This window comes from Cydia fagiglandana, chromosome 22, assembly GCF_963556715.1.
Source record: "Cydia fagiglandana chromosome 22, ilCydFagi1.1, whole genome shotgun sequence".
Classification (NCBI taxonomy): domain Eukaryota; kingdom Metazoa; phylum Arthropoda; class Insecta; order Lepidoptera; family Tortricidae; genus Cydia; species Cydia fagiglandana.
Window position 1 is genome coordinate 9,699,897 of NC_085953.1, and position 27,053 is coordinate 9,726,949.

The 27,053-nt window shown below is 39.9% G+C and overlaps 2 protein-coding genes and 1 non-coding gene across 5 annotated transcripts in view; 2 read left to right on the plus strand and 1 right to left on the minus strand.

The window, feature by feature from the left end:
* Window positions 1-5,670, minus strand: part of LOC134675427 (solute carrier family 41 member 2) — a 117,536-nt gene extending 111,866 nt beyond the window's left edge. The window contains exon 1 of one of the 3 annotated variants that reach the window (XM_063533686.1): window positions 4,996-5,670. The gene's annotated coding sequence lies outside the window, so the exon portion shown is untranslated. The remainder of the gene's footprint in view (window positions 1-4,995) is intronic. The other 2 variants (XM_063533685.1, XM_063533683.1) reach the window with 2 other exon arrangements.
* On the plus strand, window positions 4,357-4,438 carry Trnal-aag (transfer RNA leucine (anticodon AAG)). The gene has a single exon. It is a non-coding gene; the product is annotated as a tRNA-Leu (tRNA).
* A 1,109-nt stretch (window positions 5,671-6,779) lies between the features above and the next one.
* On the plus strand, window positions 6,780-18,494 carry LOC134675475 (uncharacterized). Its single transcript, XM_063533745.1, has 9 exons — window positions 6,780-6,886; window positions 6,963-7,084; window positions 8,183-8,287; window positions 9,158-9,827; window positions 10,173-10,260; window positions 11,191-11,283; window positions 13,528-13,719; window positions 14,901-15,008; window positions 16,285-18,494. The coding sequence occupies exons 1-9, from the start codon at window positions 6,856-6,858 to the stop codon at window positions 16,544-16,546; spliced, it is 1,671 nt and encodes a 556-aa protein (XP_063389815.1). The 5' UTR covers window positions 6,780-6,855; the 3' UTR covers window positions 16,547-18,494.
* Window positions 18,495-27,053: the final 8,559 nt, after the last annotated feature.

Genomic DNA, 27,053 nt, shown 5'->3' on the forward strand with positions numbered 1-27,053 from the left:
GTGAAATGAGGTGTAGGGGGGAATTCAGAATTGACTTCTTGAAGTTAATACTGTTTAAGTTTAGGTTTGAAGTCATGTTTTTTTTATCATTTTTAACTAAATCAAAGATGTAGACCATCCCAAATTTAATATAAATCGGTTCAGCGGTTATTGATTTCCCGTACAAATTTCCACGCCACTTTTCACACCTTCAAAAGATGATTTTGGTTATAAGATCTATCCTATGTCCTGTTCCGGGACGCAAACTATTTCTATACCAAATTTCAACGAAATCGGTTCAGCGGTTAAGCGTCAAGAGGAGTTAAAAAAAAAACCGACCAAGTGCGAGTCGGACTCGTGTATTAAGGGTTCCGTACATTAAGTCCGACAAGCGCTTGACTGCACATTTCTAATAGGTTTTCCTGTCATCTATAGGTAAACTATTTTGTGTATTCAGACAGACAGACATACAGACGCACGAGTGATCCTATAAGGATTCCGTTTTTTGCTTTTGAGGTACGGAACCCTAAAAAGATTTTATAATTTTGTGGAATGGTTTCAATGTGATACCTTAAATGGATTCAGCAACCCAGATTTATACGAAAACGATACCATACACGGCCTAGCACCTTCACTGATGTAGATATATCAAGATAAAATTGAGAGCCCTAAATAAACTTTCAAGAGCGGATATCTCAAAAACTATTCAACATATCGAAAAAATTGACGGAATAAACTTGTAACAAATTAAATTAACTTTCATTTTGTATAAGTGGCCATGTCGCTAAGATGCATAGTTTCCGAGATATAATCGAAAAACCGGAAAATGGGACAGTCAAAGCCCCCTCTCTTCCCCCCGCTCAAGGGCTACGGCCGGGGACTTTTGATATGTTCACCTCCTAACTTGTCCAAACCAAGTTACAGAGTCAAAAATTGTGTTCCGAGCATTTCCCTCTACAACTTTTTTGAGCATTCGTTGGCTGACCTAAGTAGCTTATTGCATTTCTTTAAAAACTTTTCTGTAAAAGGTTGACGGGTGTTGGGTGTTTATATGGTTTTGGTCGATTATTATCATTTGCATCGCCCATGATGACTTACTAGAATTACTTACGAGCACACGAGACACTAATAGTAGTTTGACAAACCTTGGTTTTCAAGAGGTATTTTATATTGACATTTGCTGTCACAAATTTGCTGTCAGATTTAGTCGCAAACCGCACGCAAAGTGCACACAAATGTGTCGACACCTTGTTACGGAAAAGTGTACACACGGCGACGACACTTTGTTTCGAAACAATTCTAGACACATTGTGTGGACTCTGTTACGACACATCTGACATTTAGTTACCACTTTGATGATTCTGCGACTGGAATGGTTATATGGGTTACCAATAACATTGACTTTCATGTACCTACAAAAACATTAAAAACTATTTTCTTGAATAACTGCTAAACTATTTATCCTAAAATTAAAAAAAAATCTGAGATTCTTACAATGAGCTCTTTAATTTGATATGTAACACGATATAGTTTGAAAAACTTTATTTTTAAATTTTCTCATTTACCCCCCAAAATATGGAGGCCATATTTAAAATTCATGTTCATCACACTCGCTCAGTAAATGTGGAATTGCACGTAGGCGTAGCGGGAGTTATAGAAAATTCGTTTTCCCTAGGGAGTTATGAAGTTTCTAGTGCCATAATTAACAGTTTTTTGTCTTTAAACTTGTTTTTTGTATCGCAAGTGTGAGGAAAAACATTGTGTGTATCTCAGGGCGTAATAATATTGCAAACTCGAGGCTATAAATCGCTCCGGCAAGCCGTCGCGATTTAACTTACTCTCGTTTGCAATATTCAACTTACGCCCCATGTTGCACAATGTACTATTATTTACGTTACACGTCCATCTTTGGGTCACAAACTTACATATGTGTGCCAAATTTCAACTTAATTGGTCCGGCAGTTTCGGAGACCTCTCTCTTCCCCTGGCTCAAGGGCTATGGCCGGGGACTTTTGATATGTTCACCTACTAGATAGTTCAAATAAAAATAGGTACAAAGTCAAAAATTTTGTTGCAAGCATTTCCCTCTACAGGTACTTTTTTGAGAATTTGCAGCCTGATCTAAGTTTGAGTTATTTTTTGTTATCATCAGCGAATGTTTTGTCACAATTTGCCGCCCCTAATATCTTGCCGCCCTAGGCCCGGGCCTACTGTGCCTTATGGGAAATCCGCCACTGAGTTCATACTAATCTTAATGATTAATCCCCGGTTTTCACGGTATTTTCCTTCAACGAAAAGTGACTGGTAAATAATTATCATATATCGTAGATAAGTTTCGAAAAACTTATTGGCGGTACGAGCCAGGGTTTGAACCGCGACCTCCGGTTTGAAACGCAAGTGCCACCAAGAAGAAGAAAGAAGAAATACATTTATTTGACCCGGTAAGCAAAATAATTTGAATGCCTGTGTCGAGAGGCACCACTGTATCCACTATATGTACAGTTGATTTTCCCTCCGGAAATACAGTCGATGCAGGTAATTAGATAAATCTAGGTAACCTTTAACAATTAGATAGCCTCTAGCCCTTGTATAGCCAATAAATAAGGTGACCCACACATAGCCATCATTTTCCATCTGGGCAGGAAAACCGCGCGTGCCGAGTTATGCCTATAAATAGGCCGATTAAGCAATTTTCTATTCTAATCACGACTATGTGAGGAAAATGGAAAACACGTTTCGCATGTTTGGGTAACCCCTGGGTTTTCAGAATAAGCACTACTTATCGATAAGTTAATGATTTCATCAAAAAGTTGAAAAAAATAACCGGGCAAGTGCGAGTCGGACTCGCGCACGAAGGGTTCCGTACCATAATGCAAAAAAAAAAACAAAAAAAAGCAAAAAGAAAACGGTCACCCATCCAAGTACTGACCCCTCCCGACGTTGCTTAACTTTGGTCAAAAATCACGTTTGTTGTAAGGAAGATTTAAATCTTTATTTTATTCTGTTTTTAGTATTTGTTGTTATAGCGGCAACAGAAATACATCATCTGTGAAAATTTCAACTGTCTAGCTATCACGGTTCGTGAGATACAGCCTGGTGACAGACGGACGGACGGACGGACAGCGAAGTCTTAGTAATAGGGTCCCGTTTTACCCTTTGGGTACGGAACCCTAAAAAACGCCAAGTGCGACTCGGGCTCGCGCGCGCCCCAAGAGCTCCATAATTCTCGCAAAAATATAATTAAAGCATAAATAAAAGAAGAAAATTTTAGGCACATTCTTATTTAAGGACGCCATCTAGTGAGCTCTTAGATAAGGTGAAAAAAACTAACATTATAGACCGCACCATTAAAATAAAGAATTAATAAATAAATAATTTCTTTATTCAGACAATCATCATCATCATCATCATCATTTCAGCCTAACAGACAATACAGTCCACATTTGTTAATCAGCTACTTACAAACTAGGTTTTGTACTTACATAGACTAAAATAATACAGGTATTATTTAACCCTTTACCGCGTACGGAGCCATTTATGGTGGGCATAATATTCAACTCCATTTGCTTTATTATGCCACAAATAATACTTTTGAATAGGTAATCAAATGAGTGTAGTACAATAATACTTCTGTGGTTATAACTGCGGTTAGACAAGACCAACTTTATGTTTTAAAATTATGAATATTTTAAAACATAAATCTTGCCAAATTCTCGCGCTGTAGAACTATGGAGGTTTATAGTCTTCTTTATTTATCACTCTGCTACTATGTTTATTTTAATCGGTGGCATTTTGTTATAAAATACCGTCAACTGCTGTAACTTTACCAACACGTTCCAACAATGCCTGTTTAGATAAAATTACCTAACTTTTTTTTGGGTAGGTTTCTATTCACCTATTCAGGTTAGTTTACTTTTACAGTGTTAATGTGCATTCCGTAATTAAGTTTGTCTAATTTGAATTCTCCCCTCATCTAATCGAAGGTTAGCTGGAAGAGATACCTTACAGGGATAAGTTCGCCTTTGTACCTTTATTTTTGTAAATATTATGTAAACCTGTGTTGTGTACAATAAAGTGAACTACTACTACTAATACCTACCGATTTTTCTCATACTTGTTTAAAATTATGTAATAAATATCGAATTATTGATTAATAATTCGATATATTATATAAGTAGGTATCTCAATAAGAACAAAATTTAAATTTTTTGATTATCAATACCTGTATGTATGTTTGTAAATTACAAGTTCTTACCGATTACAATGTAATAATTACATAAACATAAATATTAATGTAATCTAATTTTTTATTATCTATAGAATGAACGAATGCTGTGTTACCGCTAATAAGTTATAATTTCGCCTTATTGCACAAGTGGTAGCGTGGCCGAGCGGTCTAAGGCGCTGGTTTAAGGCACCAGTCTCTTCGGAGGCGTGGGTTCGAATCCCACCGCTGCCAAGATTTTTGCTTTTTATTTTTTTGCATATATAATTGTTGAGTAATTGTTTTTTCATTATGATTGTTATTTCATTTATTTTCTGTTCTGATTACATATATTTAATGATTGCACAACGTTGAAACAATTAAATAAAATAGTGCTAGTGCCAGTATAATAAGAATAAACCCACGATTTAATAAGTTGTCCACTTGATATTAGGTTAAGAACTTAAAATGATATAGGGAAGGTTAAATTATAACTGTAAAGTAAATAAGTGTATGAAGCCACGTGGTCACCATGCGAGGCGAACAAAATATCGATTCTAGAATCTCCGTCCACATTTTTGTGCTTAGGCTTTCATAAAACATCTAGATAATTTCTAAGAACGAAAAGTCCAATCTATACAAAAATGCAACATCGAAAAATTCTCTACACACGACATTCACTAGATGCACTGTGTTCTAACAAAAAAAGCACGTTATTAAACTCATTTCACGTAAAAATAAAACATAAACACTACTTTTCTACACGTTCTAGACGTTCTAGACACATTTCGCCGTATTTTATACGCACTCACCATTACATGGTCGGATATTAAATCGTCCACGCCGTTCGGTAACTGACGTCAAACTGAACGTCGGCGATTTTTCGGTAAAGCAGACATTCGATTTTTGAAAACAGCTGAGACCAGCCTTAATAGACCGTTACGAACCCTAATCTCATACGATTTACGGTTCAAGCCATTAGAACGCGGTGTCTAGCCAATATGGCCGCCGGTGTCAGAGGTCACTGCCGCGCCGCACTGCAAATTCAAAATCGGAACTCTTTCACAACCTAGAAACTTTATCATATAAAACTGAGCACCAAAAACCTTTTTATAATATTTTAAGCGTCCATGACAACATTCTAGGCGCTGAATTAGGTGAAAACTAGATTATTTACGCCATAATTCGATGTTTGCGACGCGCTCACTACGCATGCGCCAAGTTTAAGGCCAGGGGTGAAATTGACAATTGGAAAATGGCGGCTGAATGTATAAACAAGTTTTGAGGTTATAAATAGTACATCTCGGATTTGTTTGTCTGTTTCCTAATAAATAAAAGTTAACACTTGACCCAGATGCGCGTTGCACTGGCACGTCTCAAATATTGCGTAAAATGAAATGAAAGGTACGCCGGCAAGGTTCTGCTGGTAAACACCATGAAATTCTAAATTTAAATTTAGCTCTATGAACGCGGCAAAGTAATTGAAGTAATTATTCTTTGTATCGTTACTTCCTCAATCAGGGATTGTAGGTAATCTTTATTACAAATTGACAAAGTAAGTAATTGTGATACAAAAATCAAACTTAGCGTGAACTTTAGCTAAATAATAATAATATAATGCCTACATGGTACCTACATGAGAAATGTATCTTTTGGCAGAACGCAATCTCCCTAATTCAACACTGAGGAAGAACTCCAGGCTATAGGAAAAGTCTGACTCTAGGTACACCACTTGACTTGTCTGGATAGCTCATCCAGCTAATCCTTAATTATTATGATTATGATTATGAATGTGTTTGCCTATTTTGGGTGCTTTAAATCGGATAAACCGTCTAATTATTGTTTAACATATAGTGGTCAAACTGTAGCAAAAACGAGACTTTGCACACTTGCTTTCGCTCGTGAAGTTAAATATTATGCCATCGTGATACATACATAAATAATCACTTTCAGATTGAATTTGATTAATCTATACTAAAATGTAGGTACCCCTGCAATAAGAAACGGAAGAAGAAATTACTATTCTCGCGAAAGATAAGCTATTAATTCGTCGACGGTTTCCTATATTTTTTCACTAAACACTCTCTCTTGGAAAAAAACTTGCTCTAAATTACGTTTCTCGCTAACCGTCGACGATAGAACAGCGGCCTTACCAAAGTTCACCAACATCCTCTATGCCATCTAGCGGGAGATAGTAGAGATAGTATAAATGCCATCTAGCGGCAGATAGCAGAACAATATTTTGCGACGGGCAGTAGCGCTGTAGTACACATTATAAAATGCAGATGGCGCATATACACGGCCGGCCTGAACTGTCAATTTCAACTCATGGTTATTTATGGGTTATTTCTACTTTTCACTTCTACGATTCGTTCTACGCTTTACTAATATTTTGAGCATGCTACTCTAATTAAATTAAAGAAATAAGTATTTTCAAGCTGAGCGCATTTATTGACCATATTTTTATAATTTTTATTATTTTATTTGTTTAAACAGGAAAGTTTTTTTTGTTTTCTTAACAGCTGATTCACCAGAAACGTAGGTATAGCTTTAACTTTAAATTTGACATTTGCACCTCACAATACAATAAAAAAGTAACGGACGCATTTCTATCATGAATTAATTTATTTTATTTTATTTCTTTTCTTCACCCATTTCTTTGTAGTAACAAAATGGAAACAAAGAAGACACAAGTCAGAAGCCGTACGTGTTGCATACCGTGTCAAATATCGTGTTGAGTTAAACATTTAATTTCAATACAAAATTGTATTGTTTTCAGGCTTCAATAAGCTGTCACTAAAGAAAAACAAGACGAAGTTTGAAGAGATTAAACCCAACCGAAGTTCTGATGTATTTATTCTAGACGACTCGTTTGATAGATTAAAGCTGGACTTCCCTCGAGTAAGTTTAAATCCATACTTACTAACATTATAAATGCGAAAGTGTGTCTGCCTGTCTGTTACCTCTTCACGCTTAAGCCGCTGAACGAATTTAGTTTAAATTTGGCATAGAGCTAGTTTGAGTGGCCGGAGGATAGTTTTTATGTCGAAAGTCACCCCTAAAGAGGTGAAAAGGGGGGTGGAATTGCCTGTTAAGTGGTGTAATTAAGGATATTATGCTCAAAATAATCGCCACTAGATTTTTTCCAGGCACTATACTTAAGCTAACTGCGGGAAAAAGCTAGTATTTTATGAATTCAGCAGCAAATACCACCCTAGTATTCCACTTGTCCTATTTCTTGGTCCAATGTGTATTTGCGTCTCACCTTTTGACAGGAAATTTGATCAGAAATTTGGACAGGGGGAATACCATCCTAAGGGTAAGGTGTGATAAGGTGTTCTAAATAACTAACAAGCTATCCATACTATATAATATAATATTATAAAGGCGAAAGTGTGTCTGTCTGTTACCTCTTCACGCTTAAGCCACTGAACTGATTTAGTTGAAATTTGGTGTATAGATAGTTCGAGTCCCAGGGTAGGACATAGGATAGTTAGAAAAACTCTTACCGCTGCCATGTTTATACATTTTGGAAATCTGCATGTTTGTAAAAAAGCATATGTATTTATTTACAACAGCTGAAAGCGCCTCTACTAGAAATCAACGGGATCCTGGAAGGCTGGTTCATAACTGTGTTCCCAGGACAGCACTATATTCTAATCACTGTTTTGTTATGTGCATGAAACTTTTTAACAAACTACCAAAAACGTTAAGAGAACTACCTGTACATAGATTTAGAAATAAATTGATGAAGCTATTGACTGATAAAAGCTATTACAGTGTAAAAGATTTCCTCTCTGAAGATATACAGCCAGATTAGGAGTAGTTTTAAGATTTTTGCATGCTAGTACAACTTGTATAGTACAAATAGCAGAATAAGCAACCAATTGTCACCACCTAAGACACTATTGTACCTACTTATTCTTTGCAAATAAATACTTAAATACTTAAAGACGTTTTGGTACAGGTTTCACTGTACATGTTATTGTATAATTTCAGGTACAATCAACACCAAAACTTGGATCACCAATAGTTATAAATGACTCGGATGAATTTGAAAATGAGTTACCAAAAGAGGTGAAACAACCCAGTAAAGCTGGTAATGTAAGTAACTTGTACACATTTTATATCCCTTTAATTAAGATATTTTTCTCTAAAAAAAATGGCTTCCATCAAATTGCTTTCACTAATGTCAAAAGATGAGACCGATGGCCATTGGGGCGGAAAGGTTCACGAGTGGCGACCACGTACCGGAAGGCGCAGCTTGGGTAGACCGCTCACAAGGTGGACTGATGACCTGGTAAAGGTCGCGGGAGTCCGCTGGATGCGGGTGCCGCAAGACCGGTCATTGTGGCACTCTTTGGGGGAGGCCTATGTCCAGCAGTGGACTTCCTCTGGCTGATATGATGATGATGATGTCAAAAGTGTGATAGAGAAGCATGACATTATTTGGTCCTTCCAACAGCTAATAATTTCAACCTTTGTGCATTCCAATAAAGCCGGACCGGCCAGATTGGAGAGCAATCCAAGCTATAGCGACTTATGGCGGTCACGACCCACAGTCATGAGGTTTCGATGAAGAAGAAGAACAAGAGCATTCCGATAACGGCTCCGCCACGACATCGAGCGACTTGCGACGGCGGGAGCGATAACCATAGGTTGGAGCGAAAGGTCCGATCGCTGTCTCACGCTCCAACCTATGCCCCCCGCCGTGGCAAGTCGCTCGATGGCCGAGCCGGAAGGGTCCCGATGACGATAGGCGTGACGTTCAAAGGGCTAAATTGCTTTGTTATTTCTCACTGTATTATTTAACAAATATCACTGCTTCGTTGAACAAATAAGTATCACTACATCGGTTAACAAATATCACTGCAATGGTTAACAAATATCACTGCATCGGTTAACAAATATCACTGTATTGATTAACAAATATCACTGCATTGTTTAACAAATATTACCTACATCATTTTCCAGGTTTCCTTCAACCTCTCCAACGAATCTCCTCTTCGAGAGAATTTAAAATCACGACCCAGCATAGGAGGGTGGTCACCGGCCCAACAAATACTATGCGCCACGCCGAGAACCGAACCCGTACCCTCAACGCCCAAAGACAAAGCCAACGAGTCGCTAGAAAAGTGCTCGATAAAGAAAATACATCACTCCCAAAGGAAATTACTTGACGACATTTACGGAGAAGTATGGAAGTCCATACCAACTTTATTTAAAACTGTATCGCATAAAAATGATATCGATGGTATATCAAAGAAACTTAACTTTAATGATGATGATGATGACAGCGACAAAGAAAATATTCATGTAAGAATAAAAAAGACCAAAGAACTATATTTGACAGATTCCGAAAGAAAACATGTAACGAAAGGTGCGGAAGGCGAGAAATCATCTAAAAAGAAGTTGTTTACAGAGAAAATTGTCACGCCTCAGCCGACTGTCAAAAAGACAGAGAAACCGGCTGTCAAGAGAAGTGTGAACTCGACTGTCAAGAAGAAATTACCTCCGGGTAAATCAGTGACGGAGTTAGTGAAGTATTTGGATGAAGATGTGGACAGTTTAGCGAAGCGGGTTGATAATGTCACTGTTACTCCGGACAATGTTAAGAGGCTGACTTTTATGGGGTCTTTGGCAGGTAACAATTGACTTTTATAAACTTTTTAAGTTTTATCTGTCCGTGTCTTTAAAATAAATAAATAAATATAATGGAAGAATCATACACAAATCGGCCTAGCCCCAATTAAACAGTAAGCTCAATAAAACTTGCATTGTACAGTCGCCATCAGATATATCCGAGCGGCTAAGGTGCTCACAAATATCTGAACTCGCCTCTATTGCCCTGCACTAGGCTAGGCCTATACAGCGGGAGACCAAGTATGCATTTGTATGTCATGAGTGACAGTTGGAATAATAGAGGAAAAAATTATGAACTAAAAGATATATTATATATTAATATATAATAAGATATATTATATTTCAGACTACAACGTCCCGTCGTGGCGGTGTCACCCCGAAGCGTTCCAGTATCGGGACAACTACAAGAATCTTCGCGAGCAACTCACACGCAGGTAGTATTACATTTATAAGATCGTTAGTTATTTAACTTGTTATTTATTATATAAATTTTTATATATTAAATTTTAACACATATTTACCGAACAAAAAAAATATTACAATTAATTTAAAAAAAATTGTTATGTCAAAAAAAATTGTTACACAAAAAAGAAATACATTTTAACGCATCTAAATCTAACCTTATAAAATAACTTACAATTAAGTAAAAACTAAATTAAAACTAACAAAAATAGTCCCCCAGATCCGATCCCTGCGGAAGGGTGCCCATAATGCTGGCCACATTCCCCAATATTTATAATAATTTCCACCAATTTCATAAGCTTATAATTCAGATATTTGCCCCTACCCCCTCCCCTGAGTACTCTCATAATTTGTCGCTTGCCATAAAGACGCTTTGACAGGTTATTCGTATAAAGATACAAGCAAATCTCGCCCTTATGGTAAACGACAATGAGGGACCTTTGACTAGATTTAGTCGTTGGTCGTTGGGTGAAGGACATTCGGAAGATTGCGGGTCGCTTCTGGATGAGATTATCTCAGGACCAGGACAAGTGGCGTACTCGAAGAGAGGCCTATGTTCAGCAGTGGGGCATAAAGGGCTTATATGATGATGATGATGATGAATTAAAAGCTACATTTCTTTGGGAGTATGTAACATCAGCAACATTTGGCAAAGTTTTGGCCGAAGGGTGTCAAGTTTCGGCGGTTCCGCGGCCGGCTCCCTGACACTGCGGGGTTGCGAACTGAATCGAAGCCATAATGTGATTTTCTAGTGTTTAGTTTTAAAATATATTTTTATAATATGTATGCTAGTTTTTAAAGTATTTATGTATGGGCCAATAGTTGCCTGAAATAAAGATTTTCATTCATTCATTTACAAGCAAGTGTGACAAAATTACAACTTTTATTTTTCTGCACTTCAGGTTATACGAGGAATTCAACAGGGTGGTATTCAACAATGCTCTGGACAACGACCTGCCGATCGTGTGGGACAGCAAACTCAGGAGTACCGCCGGGTAAGTCCCATATCGTCATGTGACGTTTTTCATTTTTATTAGCCTATGTGTGTGTGGCTGCATACATCTGCGAAGAAATTCAAAGGTGTATGTGAAGTCCCAAATCATTGGGCTAGCGTGGGGACTATAGCCCAAGCCCTCTCGCGCATGAGAGGAGGCCTGTGCTCAACAGTGGGACGTATATAGGCTGAAATGATGATGATGATGTGTGTGTCCCACTGCCGGGCAAAGGCCTCCCCTCTCATATCATTTATTTATTTCTTGAATGCGGTACAATAAAGATGTAAAATACAATTTCTGAACAGCACATCCTGCCTGAATAGGCATAGAAATATTGAATATTACCTAAAACTATGACTAGATTCTTATGACCTACCATGCAGCATGCAAAAATAATACAGTCACGTTATTTAAATACTACATTATACTATAAAATATGCGGCATATAGTCTAAATATTCTTTCAATGAGTAAAAAGCATTTTGTACCAAAAAGTCCAACAAATATTTCTTAAATAAAGGCATTTCGGATTCTCTTATCAATTTAGGTAGCTTATTATACAATTTGGGTGCCATGCCATAAACACTTTTTGCACGCAAGGCTGTTTTTGATTGCTGATATGAAATTTTGTGTCCCTGTCGCGCACTATTATAAGAAGGAAATTGATTAATATTTAATTTGACATACATAGCAATTTCAAAAATATATAAACATGGCACAGTTAATATTTTCAAAGTAATAAAGTATGGCTTGCATGAGTTAGGTATCTTTAGTCCACAAGCAGAACGCAGACACTTCTTTTGAGCCATAAACACCAATTCTCGTTCAGTTGAGTTACCCCAGAATACTCCCTTTCCATTCCTCGCTGTGCTGAGCAAAATCCCGCCAATCCCGCTGGAATGCATCCAAATCGTCCCGCCATCTCTTTCCCGGCTGCCTCTGCCATGACTACCCTGGGGATGCCAGCTATCAGCTAGTGGCTATTTTGGCCCATCTGTCATCATGCATCCGGCAGACATGTCCAGCCCAGTCCCACTATAGCCTGGCGGTCTTCACCCCAACATCATGGCTCCTCTACACGATGGGCCAACGCCGGCCACTCCAAGGGACGCAGCCATGCGGTAGAATGAGATAGCAATATCACTTGCTCCCTCTAACGCATAAATGCGTCCTTTGGAGTGGCCGGCGTTGGCCCATCGTGTAGAGGAGCTATCAGCGACATGGGTTTTGGAGCGAAGCTCTATGTTCCTCACCCTCGAATCAAAGGTTTTTCAACCTCTTATCGCCTTGTGCCGTGTGGTGCCGGCATCAGAAAAGAATAGCACCACCCCATCTCGTCCCGTGGGTGTCGTATAAGGCGACTAAGGGAAAACTGGCGACAGATATGCATATGAGCAAGGCTCGCCCGTATCCTTAGCGGGTCCTTGCTCACAAGAGCTGTGCGCGCGCCACATCGAAAAAAAAAAACCTCTTATCGCCGACCTCGATACCCTTTATATTCCAAGAGACCGCCAGTTTGTTAATAACTTCATCCCGGCATAATGCATGAATAATGCCGTGCTACTTTTGTTGTATATCCGTCCAACGAGTTCAACATAAGTTTCATAAAAATAATTAAACAAAAATCAACCTGGTTTTGGTACTGCCATATGACACTGAACTTGTGGTATAGTAATTACTATTTTTGCGTACGGTTATTGACAGATTCTAGGGAGAGAGCGCCGCTTTTTCTTCTTCTTCTTCTTCCTCGCGTTATCCCGGCATTCTGCCACGGCTCATGGGAGCCTGGGGTCCGCTTGACAACGAATCCCATGATTTGACGTAGACAGCAGTTTTACGAAAGCGACTGCCATCTGACCTTCCAACTCAGAGGGTAAACTAGGCCTTATTGGGATTAGTCCAGTTTCCTCACGATGTTTTCCTTCACCGAAAAGCGATTGGTAATAATCAAATGATATTTCGTACATAAGTTCCGAAAAACTCATTGGTACGAGCCGGGGTTTGAACCCGCGACCTCCAGATTGCAAGTCGCACGCTCTTACCGCTAGGCCACCAGCGCAAAGAGCGCCGCTTTTTATCAATATTAAATAGGATTTTTATGTAGAATCATTTTTTTTTAAAGGCTTACATTATTTCAGTTTAAACCTCGTAGTCTTTTAGTAGTCTATCCTCGCGAGGTCTAAAGCGCACTGAGTCACTAATATATTATTTATTAATTAATAATTTGTACCCCTTAACATTCCAGTACAACAACAAACCGCCTAGTCAAATCATCGCGAGGCGACCGCATCCGCACCTCCTCGATAAAGCTCTCAGTGAAAGTGTTGGACACGCCACAACGGGTCCGAGACACGCTCATACACGAGCTGTGTCATGCCGCGACTTGGCTGGTGGACTCAGAACTCAGGGCTGGACACGGGCCGCTGTGGAAGAAGTGGTAAGTAGAGATGCAACGGATGGTTGTTTGGCCGGATACCGGATATTCGGCCTGACCATCGGCTGAATATCCGGTATCCGGCCGCCGACTATTCGGCCAGCGGAATTATAGCGGCGGTTTTTCAGATGCGCATTCTGCAGGTTTGTTTACCTGTTTCCTAGTGAACGTTCGCGCGGACACATTTCTAGATTCAAAATGAGTGCGCGTGCAAGTCAGTGGAATGTTTAAATTGTTTTAAAATAATAAGCAAGTACGATTATGACCGTGTCTGTTTCTTAAATCCAATTTGTTTACTCCAAAATCAAGCATTGTTACTATCCGGTATCCGGCCGGATATTAGGTCACTATCCGGTATACGGCCGGATAGTAAAATAATGGCCGGATAGGCTGGATACCGGAAAGTAACCAAATATCCGGTGCATCTGTATTGGTAAGCATTTAAAATACTAAATAGGAATAAACATGAAAAAATCTAATAAAGACAGAATCCGCACCTCAATATAATTCTCATGTCTCATGTAAAATTTTAATGTTAATGCCTGTGTCTACATTTTAGACACTCCACAACAGGTACATAATTATCGAATATATTATGTTCCACAATGTCTTGTAATCCAATTGACACTTTTTATTGTACATTCACTGTTTTAACCATTAAAAGTTTAATGTATAAGTTTTGGTTTTTTCCTCGTGTGTTGCACAACAAGGTATGAAACACGTGTGTATTGGTTATTGCACACATCGGCTTTCTTATTGCGCATTATCACCTGTAGTGTAATGACCAACATAGCATACTTATAATTCATCATCATCATCAGCCTACTCTCGTCCACTGCTGGACATAGGCCTCTCATATTGCACGCCATTGAGCACGATTTGCGGCAAATCTGATCCAGGTCTTGCCAGCCGCCTTGCGAAGGTCCATCCATCCAGTCCATCTAGCCATCCATCCATCCATCTAACCATCCATCCATCCATCCATCCAGTCCATCCAGTCTTGCGAAGCTCCATCTAGTCTGAGGGCGTCCTACGCTACGTTTGCCGATGCGCGGTCTCCACTCGAGAACTCGTCTACCCCAACGGTTATCGGTTCTACGGCTAATATGACCGGCCCACTGCCACTTCAGCTTGCTAATCCGGTGGGCTACTTATAATTATCATAATGTAATATTTTTCTCCAGGGCGTCCCGCGCTCTTCGAGCCATCCCCGAGCTAGGCGACATCTCGCGCTGTCACGACATGGAGATACACTACAAATACACATACAAGTGCACCAAGTGCGGCTACAGGTATGTACTACATGATGTAGTATCTCTGTAGACCATGAATCTACATACAACCAGGTAGTATTGTTTGCCAATCTAAATTGAACCTTATCACGGAGCAAGGTAGGTCGCTCTTCGAGCCATCCCCGAGCTGGGCGACATCTCGCGCTGTCACGACATGGAGATACACCACAAATACACATACAAGTGCACCAAGTGCGGCTACAGGTATGTACTACATCATGTAGTATCTCTGTAGACCATGAATCTACATACAACCAGGTAGTATTGTTTGCCAATCTAAATTGAACCTTATCACGGAGCGAGGTAGGTCGCTCTTCGAGCCATCCCCGAGCTGGGCGACATCTCGCGCTGTCACGACATGGAGATACACTACAAATACACATACAAGTGCGGCTACAGGTATGTACTACATGATGTAGTATCTCTGTAGACCATGAATCTACATACAACTAGGTAGTATTGTTTGCCAATCTAAATTGAACGTTATCACGGAGCGAGGTAGGTCGCTCTTCGAGCCATCCCCGAGCTGGGCGACATCTCGCGCTGTCACGACATGGAGATACACTACAAATACACATACAAGTGCACCAAGTGCGGCTACAGGTACGTACTACATGGTGTAGTATCTCTGTAGACCATGAATCTACATACAATCAGGTAGTATTGTTTGCCAATCTAAATTGAACCTTATTACGGAGCAAGGTAGGTCGCTCTTCGAGCCATCCCCGAGCTGGGCGACATCTCGCGCTGTCATGTCATGGAGATACACTACAAATACACATACAAGTGCACCAAATGCGGTTACAGGTACGTCTTTCCTTCAAAACCGGCCAAGTGCGAGTCGGATTCGCGCACGAAGAGTTCCGCACTATTACGCAAAATCGGCAAAAAAATCACGTTTGTTGTATGAGCGCCAATTAAATATTTATTATATTTTTTTCTATTATTCGTTGTTAGAGCGGCAACAGAAATACATCATCTGTGAAAATTCCAACTGCCTAGCTATCACGGTTCATGAGATAGGTACAGCCTGGTGACAGACGGGCGGACAGACGGACAGACGGATAGTGAAGTCTTAGTAATAGGGCCCCGTTCTTATCCTTTGGGTACGGAACCGTAAAAAACATACTTCTTAAAGCTTCCTAAAAACAACGCCAACTATTATTACTGCAGGAATCGTAGTCCGACATTTTGCGTCAAACTTTTGTTTTTAAATTTTTCGCCATTCCTGTTAAACTCTATTTAGCCAAAACTAATTTGTACCGTCTTTTCGCAGCATCCAACGCCACTCCAAATCCATAGACATAACAAAGAAATGCTGCGGGTACTGCCGCGGTACATTCGAGATCATAGTCAATAAGAAGACCAAAGATGGCCACGTAGTGTCCACACCTGCGCGGAAGGCCGGCGCGAACGAATTCGCCATGTATGTCAAAGAAAACTATGGGACGGTGAAGGAAGGGAAGACCCATGCACAGGTTATGAAGATCTTGGGAGAACAGTTTTCTGCCAAGAAAAAACCTAAGGAAACTAGTTAGCCCCTCAATCCCTATTGGTCCAAAATTCTCAGGCAAAAAACGACCTAGAATGTTTGAGGTTTAGAGGTACAGATGTAGTGTATAATTGTTTTCCATCGTATTTTCTCGGAAACGTTCGTATTTGTCGTGCTACTTCAGTCAACCTCGGTACTTTTTGTACAGAGACACGTTCGTACGTTTCCGTGAAATACCATGGAAAATCCTCCTCTACTCCCGTGGCTCACTCCGCGATTTCGTCGCTTTGCAACAGGTAGCTACAGGTACAGTCGAGGTCAAATATATGTTTACAGTTTTGCACCTTACTCCCTTGTAATAAGGCGAAAAATGTAAACATATCTTTGACGTCGACTGTACATCCGTTCCACACCAATTTTGGTGGCTGGCCATAAGCCGCGCGTGGCGCTGTCGCCACCTAGCGGCCATATCTGTCCGGATCGTAACAGACGCGTTTTGTTAGAGAGTGAATCTTCTGTACCCAGTACTATTACCTATTTATTCTGTGCCGCCACTAAGAAGCTTGCTCTCTTCTATAAAATTTCTAACTGAAAAAAACGAGGTATATATTTACTTTAGTTTCCATGTCCAACAACTTTTTGTACAGATTTCGACATTAATAACTGTATTGTATATTGACTTGTATTTGTATACTATATTTTGCAACTTATCTCATATATGTATTTGGAGATATTAACACTTTCTACAAGGTAAGTATACATTAGTTTGTTTAATGTATTTTATAAGACAGTTCTCCGGAAGACTGATTTTAGATATTTATACTGTACATAATTTGATTATATTAATTTAAAAAAAAACTTGTAATTAATCGCAATTTCGAATAATTGTGTGAATTTTCCACCTGATTTATTTATTATTTTCGCCGGTACCTAAATACAAAATAAAGAACTTATTCATCGAATAGGTTATTCCCATTAAGTTACCACTTAATACTTCGTTTTTTTAGCATTAGAAATATGGTAAACAATCTTGATGTGTCTTTATATTGAAAAACACGTTTAAAAAATAAGTCACGGCAAATATGTTACAATTATGAATCTAATACGATCATTTATATTCTTCTGCTTTCATAAGCAATAGTTTTTGATTTTTTAAAAGCGTTTTTCAATTAAAAGACATGTCAAGATCGCTTTCCTTCTTGCAAGTTCTTTCTAATGCTAAAAAAACGAACTATAACTTGGGAATGATTTTCCCCAGATTAATGTTACCACTGGTAACAACTTGGTGGTAACTAGGGGGAATAATGGTCTTATCCTTTACAATCTTTACAAATAGGGCCAAGGAGGCAACAGTGACTCGGAAACACGTCCAGTCTGACAAAAAAGAGTAGAAATTAAAAAGTGGCTATACTGTATAGTTCATTTTTTTAGCATTAGAAATAAGGTAAACAATCTTGATGTGTCTTTTAATTGAAAAACACATTTTATAAATATGTAACAATTATGAATCTAATACGATCATTTATATTCTTCTGCTTTCATAAGTATTAGTTACTGATTTTTAAAAAGCGTTTTTCAATTAAAAGTGAAGATGCTTACCTTCTTTCATGTTCTTTCTGATGCTAAAAAACGTACTATAGTATAGTGGGAATAATGGTCTTATCCTTTACAATCTTTACAATAGGGTCAAGGAGGCAACACTGACTCGGAAACACTGACAGTCTGACAAAAAAGAGTAGAAATTAAAAAGTCTACAGTATTACCACTTTTTAATTTCTACTCGTTTTTTAGGGTGCTACATAGCGATATTTGGGCGACTGAGCCACTGTTTGCGTTGAGCCATTGTACCCGCCTTGACCCTACGCCTTAAATCTATTACCTAGGTACCAATTGGCGTTGAAAATATTTAATAATATGTATTTGTGTTACGTACGCTTGTTACTTTAGAAAAGTGATTTATAATAAAATTTAGACAAGTTTTACTGTTATGAATGTGATTATGATTGTTTAGTGTAACAAATGCACATAATTTTGTACGTATAATTAAAGAATTATGATATTTATGTTTCGTTTTTTTTAAACTTGTGCGTTTCTCCAGAAACTTCCTGCCTCGCACTGCTAAACTGTGGAATGAACTGTCGCATGCGGTATTTTCGGACCGATACGACCTGCAAGAGAACAGCGTACTCCTATCTTAAAGGCCGGCAACGCAATTACAACCCCTCTGGTGTTGCGGGTGTCCATGAGCGGCGATAATCTCTTACCATCAGGCGATATATTGCTCATTTGCCTCCTATATCATAAAAAAAACTTATTCGACACTTACCTACCCGGCTGACCCGGCTCATACTAATGCCAACTGCATAGTTTCCATATAAAATAGGGTTGGCCGGTCAAAGTCAGATGGCGCCATCATAGCTTGCCCTGTCAACCCCTAGAAATGTGTCAAACTTTTGTTTTTTTTTTAAAGGAATTTTATGCCCTGGATACCAGCCCTTTAAGCCAAATCTCATAGAAGAAGGGGCAAGCTACGATGGCACCATCTATGCAAACCTTTGACAGTTGCCAACCAGAGTTGGGCAAAATGTAATCGATTGACGATTAACGATTAAAATTAACCGACTTAATCGCGAGCAACGATTAAAAGTGACGATTAATTAATTTTAGTCGAAAAGCTCCGACTAATATTGTCACGATTAAATTAATCGTCGACTAATTACCGGCGATTAATTTTTTTAATCGATTAATTAGTTCGATTAATTTTCTCTCGATTAATTTTAGCAATACATATGGTCTTTTTAACCGACTTAAAAAAAAAGGACGAGGTGCCTAATTCGTCTGAAACATTTATAAATAATATAAGTAACAGACGAATTTTTATGTATGTTCACTTGGAGACTATTAATTTCGACCGTCTTCGATAGGATAGTATCCGTTCGATGTAAGTAGTAAGTAATTACTGCATTGACAAGTTGAAACCTTATAGAAAACAACTGATAAGAGGTAAGTAATGTGTTTGCTCTTTCATACACATACGTCGTTCTCTTTCTAATTTTTATACCTGCGCTACAAGCCCTAAACCCTTACCTAGAGATGCCGCGCTAAGTTATCCGCATTATTATAGTAACCAATGTAACCATCTTATACTATTGAAGCACATTTATAACACTGGAATGGTTTTTAATGTGTACGCAAGAAGTTTTGATTTTTAGTTACATACAAAAATGACCACCAGTGTCCTGTCTACTTTCAATCGAGAGTTAATCGAGAAATTTAATCGATTAATATTAAGATTAATTCAATTTCAATCGTATGTTAGGTCGACTAAATTAATCGCGATTAAATTAATCGCCGATTAATTTTGACGATTAACTTTTTTAATCGATTGATTAGTCGATTAAAAAGTTAATCGATTAATGCCCATCTCTGTTGCCAACCCTATTGCAGCTGGGTCGCAGTAGGTATCTACGTCTGTGACGAGTAGTGCCGACCCTGATCTGGACGCACTGGCTCTATGAAATCCTTGAAAATAATCATCCGTACTGAGGCAATGCCTTCTGAAAATACCTAAATTATCGACCCCTGCTCTCAAATAACACATCAGTATACATATAAATAAAAACTTACCTAAAGCCCCTCTTGTATGTAAGTGTGATGTGAGTGCATTTTAAACTATACAGTCAGCGTCATAAAGTAGGTAGCATCCAAAGTATTCAAATAGTTTCGCCATACAAATTATATGGTATACCGAACTATTTGGTTGCTATATACGACGTTGATTGTACAACACTGCAGTTAAGCTTTTTACCTAGCATTGACTACTGTCTATACTTTAATTAAACCTTAATGCAAAGAGATAAGGTATACTTTTGGTCAGTGTATTGCTGTTAGATGTAGATGTATGTATGTCTAGTTGGAACTGAACCGCCTGACTCCAGAACAGACAAATCGCATTTACGCCACTGGCCGCTTTCTCAACTGCACGCTCAATTAGGTTAGCTGGTTGGTGCAAGTGACAAGTGAACTGTATATAAAACTAACCCGCCCCGACTTCGCACGGGTTACATAAAAGCTTCGAGCAACACCGGCTTCCGACACGTCGGAAGGGAGGGGCCCAAGCGATATCTCACCGTACAAATCTTTCTGCCATTTTTCGCGGGGGGAAAGGTGCACACAGTCGCAGTTCTCACACACTTACATACAAAATCCAATCTGTAATGACGACACAAATACATAGAAAATGACACACGTCAAAGACAAATCTTGCAAACCTCGATCTCTTTTTGTGTACGGACGAGTGACTAGTGTCACAACACGCACACTAACACATTTTGGTTGAAGTATGTCATTACTTGTATTCTGAGAGATGAGAAGTCGGATTTGTCGCTCAACCGATCCGCAATTTGTACTGAGCGAGCAAAATCGATAAATCCAACAATTACTTTAGACTAAAATATAATCATTGTATTTAAATGTAATTTAACGTATGATATGTAAAAAAAATATTACATGTGAAATGTACACTTTTTTTTTGTAAATTTGATGTCCCCGACCTCTTTTTATAACAAAAAACCGAGCAAACGGGCATTTTTGTGCAGCAGTGTTCACGCGCGCGTCTGGACTCGGTCTAGTGAAAACTCCAAGTGCAACTAGTTTTATTACCCGCGCTAGATTAGATTGACGCGCTAATCTTGTACCTCGGCAGAGGGGAAATAGTGCGAATGCCGCCTCCCTTCGGTGTTGCTCGAAGCATAAAAGCTTAACGAATTATACACCTAAACCTTCCTCAAGAATCACTCCGTTATGATCCGTATGAAAATCCGTTAAGAAGTTTTTGAGTTTATCGCGAACAGAGACAGACGCAGCGGGGGCCTTTGTTTTATAAGGTGTAGTGCTAGATTATTTAATGCGTTGGCTCATTGACCGAAAATGAGACTTGGACTCCGAAGCCGACACAGGTCTATGCTACATCTAGGTCCTCTAGTTCACGCTATTGTTGACTCGGAGTTCGCGCAGATCCGCCTCCACCATGTCGCTTTAGCGATACCTGGGGCGTCCGACAGGACGTCAGCTTCAGCTTACGCCCTAACCACTGGCCCCACTGGGTACCCGGCCACGGCGCGGCGGTACCCGTCCCAAATTCTGAGAGTATATGCAATCTTTGAAAAGCTAGGCGCCTGTAGGTACATATCTACAGTCACGGACTTTAACTGTCGAGCTATTTCGGATTTACTTTACATTGGACATTTCACACCGTTAGGATTGATAACCAAATTAGCTTGAACCCTAAATGGCTCAACAATTAAAGGGCGAGCAGTTGTGCTTGCACCTTCCATACTCAAGTACTATGTGCCTATATATAGTCTATTTTTTTATTCGGTAGACTAAAATGACATTTCCTAGTATGATTTTTTTATTTATTTAATAATCAAGTATACAGTACCACTTTACATAGTAATCCAATGCGCGATATGTATTACATAAAGGAAGACAAAAATAAATAATTTACAGGTAACAACACATTTAAAAATATTAGGCCGGGGTCGTTTTCACCCGCCGCCCGCGGCCGACAGCGGCCCGCCGCCCGCGGCGTCTGAATGGTATGTTCGGGAATGCTCGGGAGTGGTCGTTTTCGGGGGGACGCCGCACGCGGCGGCTGAAAACGACCACTCCCGAGCATTATATTATCCCGAGCAAATAAAAAAATCATACTAGGAAATGTCATTTTAGTCTACCGAATAAAAAAATGGGCGGGTGAAAACGACCCGGGCCTTACACAAAATATTTTTATATGTACCTAATCTTACGAAAGGTGATTTTCCAAATGCAGATTGCCGACTTCAAATGACCGCTCGTCTCTTAACCCTTGGACCACAACCCAAGCTCAAATGAAGGCAGGAACAGTTCGCAGTGGAGAAAACTGCTATAAACGAATTAAGATTTTAACTCGCTTCATTCGGACGAGAATTAACCTAACTCGCATTGTGGATTAAGCTACGTTAGGGGTAACTTTTACGGCATTTACTCTGTATGCACTAAACTGTGGTTGGACTGAAATTTTGTTTCAAAAAACCGGGCAAGTGCGAGTCGGACTCGCGCACAAAGGGTTCCGTACCATAATGCAAAAAAAAAAAACAAAGAAAAACGGTCACCCATCCAAGTACTGACCACTCCCGACGTTTCTTAACTTTGGTCAAAAATCACGTTTGTTGTATGGGAGCCCCATTTAAATCTTTATTTTATTCTGTTTTTAGTATTTGTTGTTATAGCGGCAACAAAAATACATCATCTGTGAAAATTTCAACTGTCTAGCTATCACGTTTCGTGAGATACAGCCTGGTCACAGACGGACGGACGGACAGCGAAGTCTTAGTAATAGGGTCCCGTTTTACCCTTTGGGTACGGAACCCTAAAAACAATATTATTATTTCTCACTTGATAGTCTCATCGGAAGATCAGCGCTGGAAGTCGCCAGCAACATGCTGAGATGGGGCCATTTCGTGACACTTTATTTTTCACTATGTTTTTTAGGGTTCCGTACCCAAAGGGTAAAACGGGACTCTATTACTAAAACTTCGCTGTCCGTCTGTTCGTCCGTCCGTCTGTCCCTCTGTCTGTCACCAGGCTGTATCTCACGAACTGTGATAGCTAGACAGTTGAAATTTTCACAGATGATGTATTTCTGGTGCCGCTATAACAACAAATACTAAAAACAGAATAAAATAAAGATTTAAATGGGGCTCCCATACAACAAACGTGATTTTTGACCAAAGTTAAGCAACGTCGGGCGTGGTCAGTACTTGGATGGGTGACCGTTTTTTTTTTTTAATTTTTTTCCGTTTTTTTTTTGCATTATGGTACGGGACCCTTCGTGCGCGAGTCCGACTCGCACTTGCCCGGTTTTTTGAAACAAAATTTCAGTCCAACCACAGTTTAGTGCATACAGAGTAAATGCCGTAAAAGTTACCCCTAACGTAGCTTAATCCACAATACGAGTTAGGTTAATTCTCGTCCGAATGAAGCGAGTTAAAATCTTAATTCGTTTATAGCAGTTTTCTCCTTTTCTTAGTTCCATTTTACTAAATTTTATGTCGCACTATAAGCGATAAGGAATCTTCCTATTTATTTACATACCTTTAGGTTTGTGAATCTCGTTATTTTTCCAAGAAGGGTCCCAAATCCTCAATCTCCAGACCCTGACCGCTAACAACGTTTGCCTAGGATTGTTTGTTGGTTCACAATTTTCTGAACTATGGCGTACATGGCCCGATTCGGGGCCGCTAGTGTTTACATTAAAAAGATTATCACCGTAGTAGGAGAGACGGCTGAGATTTCATCTACGTCATAAGATAAATGTCAACCGAAAATAAACTTTTGTGAGACATATTTTAAACTACTTAACACTCGAGCCTGAGGAAGGACCCCCGACGGACCCGAAAGATGTCGCCAATAGCGACTAAAAATTCACGTGAGTGAAACCTTTGCCGTCTAAACAGTTTATAAATGTCAACTATTAAGAAGTTACCAATTTTTGTAATGTTTGTTGTCTGTATTACTTGATTTTTTTTCAAATCATTTATTTAGGTACATACAATATATATGTCGGCGGCAGATCGTAAAATCGGGCATATCGAGATATTCCTAGGCATATCATGAAACGCCGCCATTTCATGATCTGACTAAGATTTGCCCAGGCATATCACGATCTGCCTTATAAAAGAGGCGGCAGATCGATCAGAGCATTGGCATTCGTTGATATTCCTAGCTTCATACCGGGCGTATCGTAAAATAACCTCGTGAGGATTGCACGATATGGCTGGTGTTCGCTAGGCATATCATGAAATGCCGGCGTTTCATGATTTGCCTAGGAATATCATTCTGTGAGGTTTGCACGATATGGCTGGTGTTCGCTAGGCATATCATGAAATGCCGGCATTTCATGATCTGCCTAGGAATATCACCCTGTGAGGTTTGCACGATATGGCTGGTGTTCGCTAGGCATATCATGAAATGCCGGCGTTTCATGATCTGCCTAGGAATATCACCCTGTGAGGTTTGCACGATATGGCTGGTGTTCGCTAGGCATATCATGAAATGCCGGCGTTTCATGATCTGCCTAGGAATATCACCCCTTGTTGCAAAACGACGCGGTTTTGGAATGAGATGCAATGCTAATTCACAACATTCAGGATCGAGCATAAATATCTATACTCGCCGGTAATAAACGGTACAACACGATTAAATAACCAAAGGATATCACGCACTGGACTGACCTGGTACTGCAGCAATGGCGGAATCCTCTCGATGCCACTAGTTTTTTTTTTACGTTCAGCACCTTCTCCTCTTTCACACGCCGGCCGGCGGTACGTTAAACTGTCTTAGGCCTTTTGTCACGCACGATATATCACTAAAACACTTAGTTTTGGAGGCTTAATACATATAATGTGATTTAAATCGATAGCGGTCGATCCGCATGCCGCGGCGTCTCGCTAGTTCTCTTTTTCGCCAACAGAGGCGCTGCTGAGGCTCATCCTGAGCGTGCCGCCCGAGAGTTTTGGACGATCCTATTGGCTAAAATGCCAATATTGTATCGTTGTGAAGTGCGTTTTGGCTTTGCATCGATAAACGGTAGAAGCGCGCAGAAATTTGATTAATTACTTAAAAACTAAACATTAAGAACGGAACACCCCTTGAGGCTTGCACGATATGGCTGGTGTTCGCTAGGCAGATCATGAAATGCCGGCGTTTCATGATTTACCTAGGAAAATCACCCAGTGAGGTTTACACGATATGGCTGGTGTTCGCTAGGCATATCATGAAATGCCGGTGTTTCATGATCTGCCTAGGAATATCACCACTTGAGGCTTGCACGATATGGCTGGTGTTCGCTAGGCAGATCATGAAATGCCGGCGTTTCATGATCTGCCTAGGAAAATCTACCCCGTGAGGTTTGCACGATATGGCTGGTGTTCGCTAGGCATATCATGAAATGCCGGCGTTTCATGATCTGCCTCTTAGGAATATCACCCCTTCAGGTTTACACGATATGGCTGGAGTTCGCTAGGCATATCATGAAATGCCGGCGTTTCATGATCTGCCTAGGAATATCACCCCTTGAGGTTTGCACGATATGGCTGGTGTTCGCTAGGAAGATCATGAAATGCCGGCGTTTCATGATCTGCCTAGGAATATCACACCCTACTTATTAGATATGCCTAAACGTAGCCAGGCAAATCGTCAAACGTTGAGGTTTGAACGATATGACTGGTAGTCGTTAGTCAGATCATGAAATGGCGGCGTTTCATGATATGCCTAGGAATATCTCGATATGCCCGATTTTACGATCCGACATATATACAGTGGTACAACTAAACGAAATTAATAACTAGCTTAAATCTAAAATAGGCCCCTGAGGCATTGTACCAAGGATGCTGGCGGCATTTCCCCGCTGTATCGCAATACTGATACGTTGTGCGAGGTAGCCGCCAGCTCTTCGGTCACCAGTTACGTCAACCAGACGCTTCGCGATTTCTGCGAACAACTTATGCGCGCTGGGACCCCATGGACCTAGAGGTTCATTACTTGATTGCTTTTAAACGCTTCTCACTGCATCCACCTTGATATTTTTCTGTTTGGCCCTATGGTTGACTGGTAGAGAATGCCATGGGGCATTAAATCCGCCATTTGTCCTTTTCTTGATGTGCAATAAAGTTTAAATTAATAAAAAAAATTAGGTAGGTACCAGTGGCGGCGCGTCCATAAAAGCCGATTCCCACCGGCTTGCCTGTTTTTGGACGTTTGAGCAGAGTTGTAAAGGATATGTTTGACGCGCCGCCACTGGTTGGTACATATGTCGTAGTCAGATCGTATAATCCGCCGTATTACATTACGGCTAGCCGTTTTCAAAAACAGGGGCGTTTTGAAATGCGGCGGTTCGACGATTAGCCGGATTGTCATTGGGATACGTTCTTCAATAAGGCGGCCCACGTTTAGCCGCATCGTACATTGTGCCGTGTTGAAGAACGTATGGCGCCGAATACATTCCGGCGGATTCTCATTCAGCCGCATTCAATACGGCTAATCGTTAAACCGCCGCATTTCAAAACGCCCCTGTTTTTGAAAACGGCTAGCCGTAATGTAATACGGCGGATTATACGATCCGACTGCGACACATATACCTACTGACACGTCATCCCTTAAAAGCAGCCTAGAAAAAGACTGTGTGATTCTGTATTATTTAGGTGCTTTCGATATAAACTTAACTTAGGGAAGAAGGGTCTTATATTGTTTTGTTCTGTAGATAGGTATCTGCTGTACCGGGGCGGCCTACTGATTTCCCGAGAAAAAATTATACTTACCGATCTTTCTAAGAAATTACTTTTAATAATGAGTTACATGAGTGTTTTTTCAGCGGTCGCTCGGTCTAGGCTCAGTGTCGCTAAGCCGCCTGAACTGATTACATGCTCATAGACGCTGTTAACGAGTTCACCCTTGTTAGTACGAGAGCCGACTGCGTAAGGCTGCATTCTTATCATGTATATACCCATCAATGC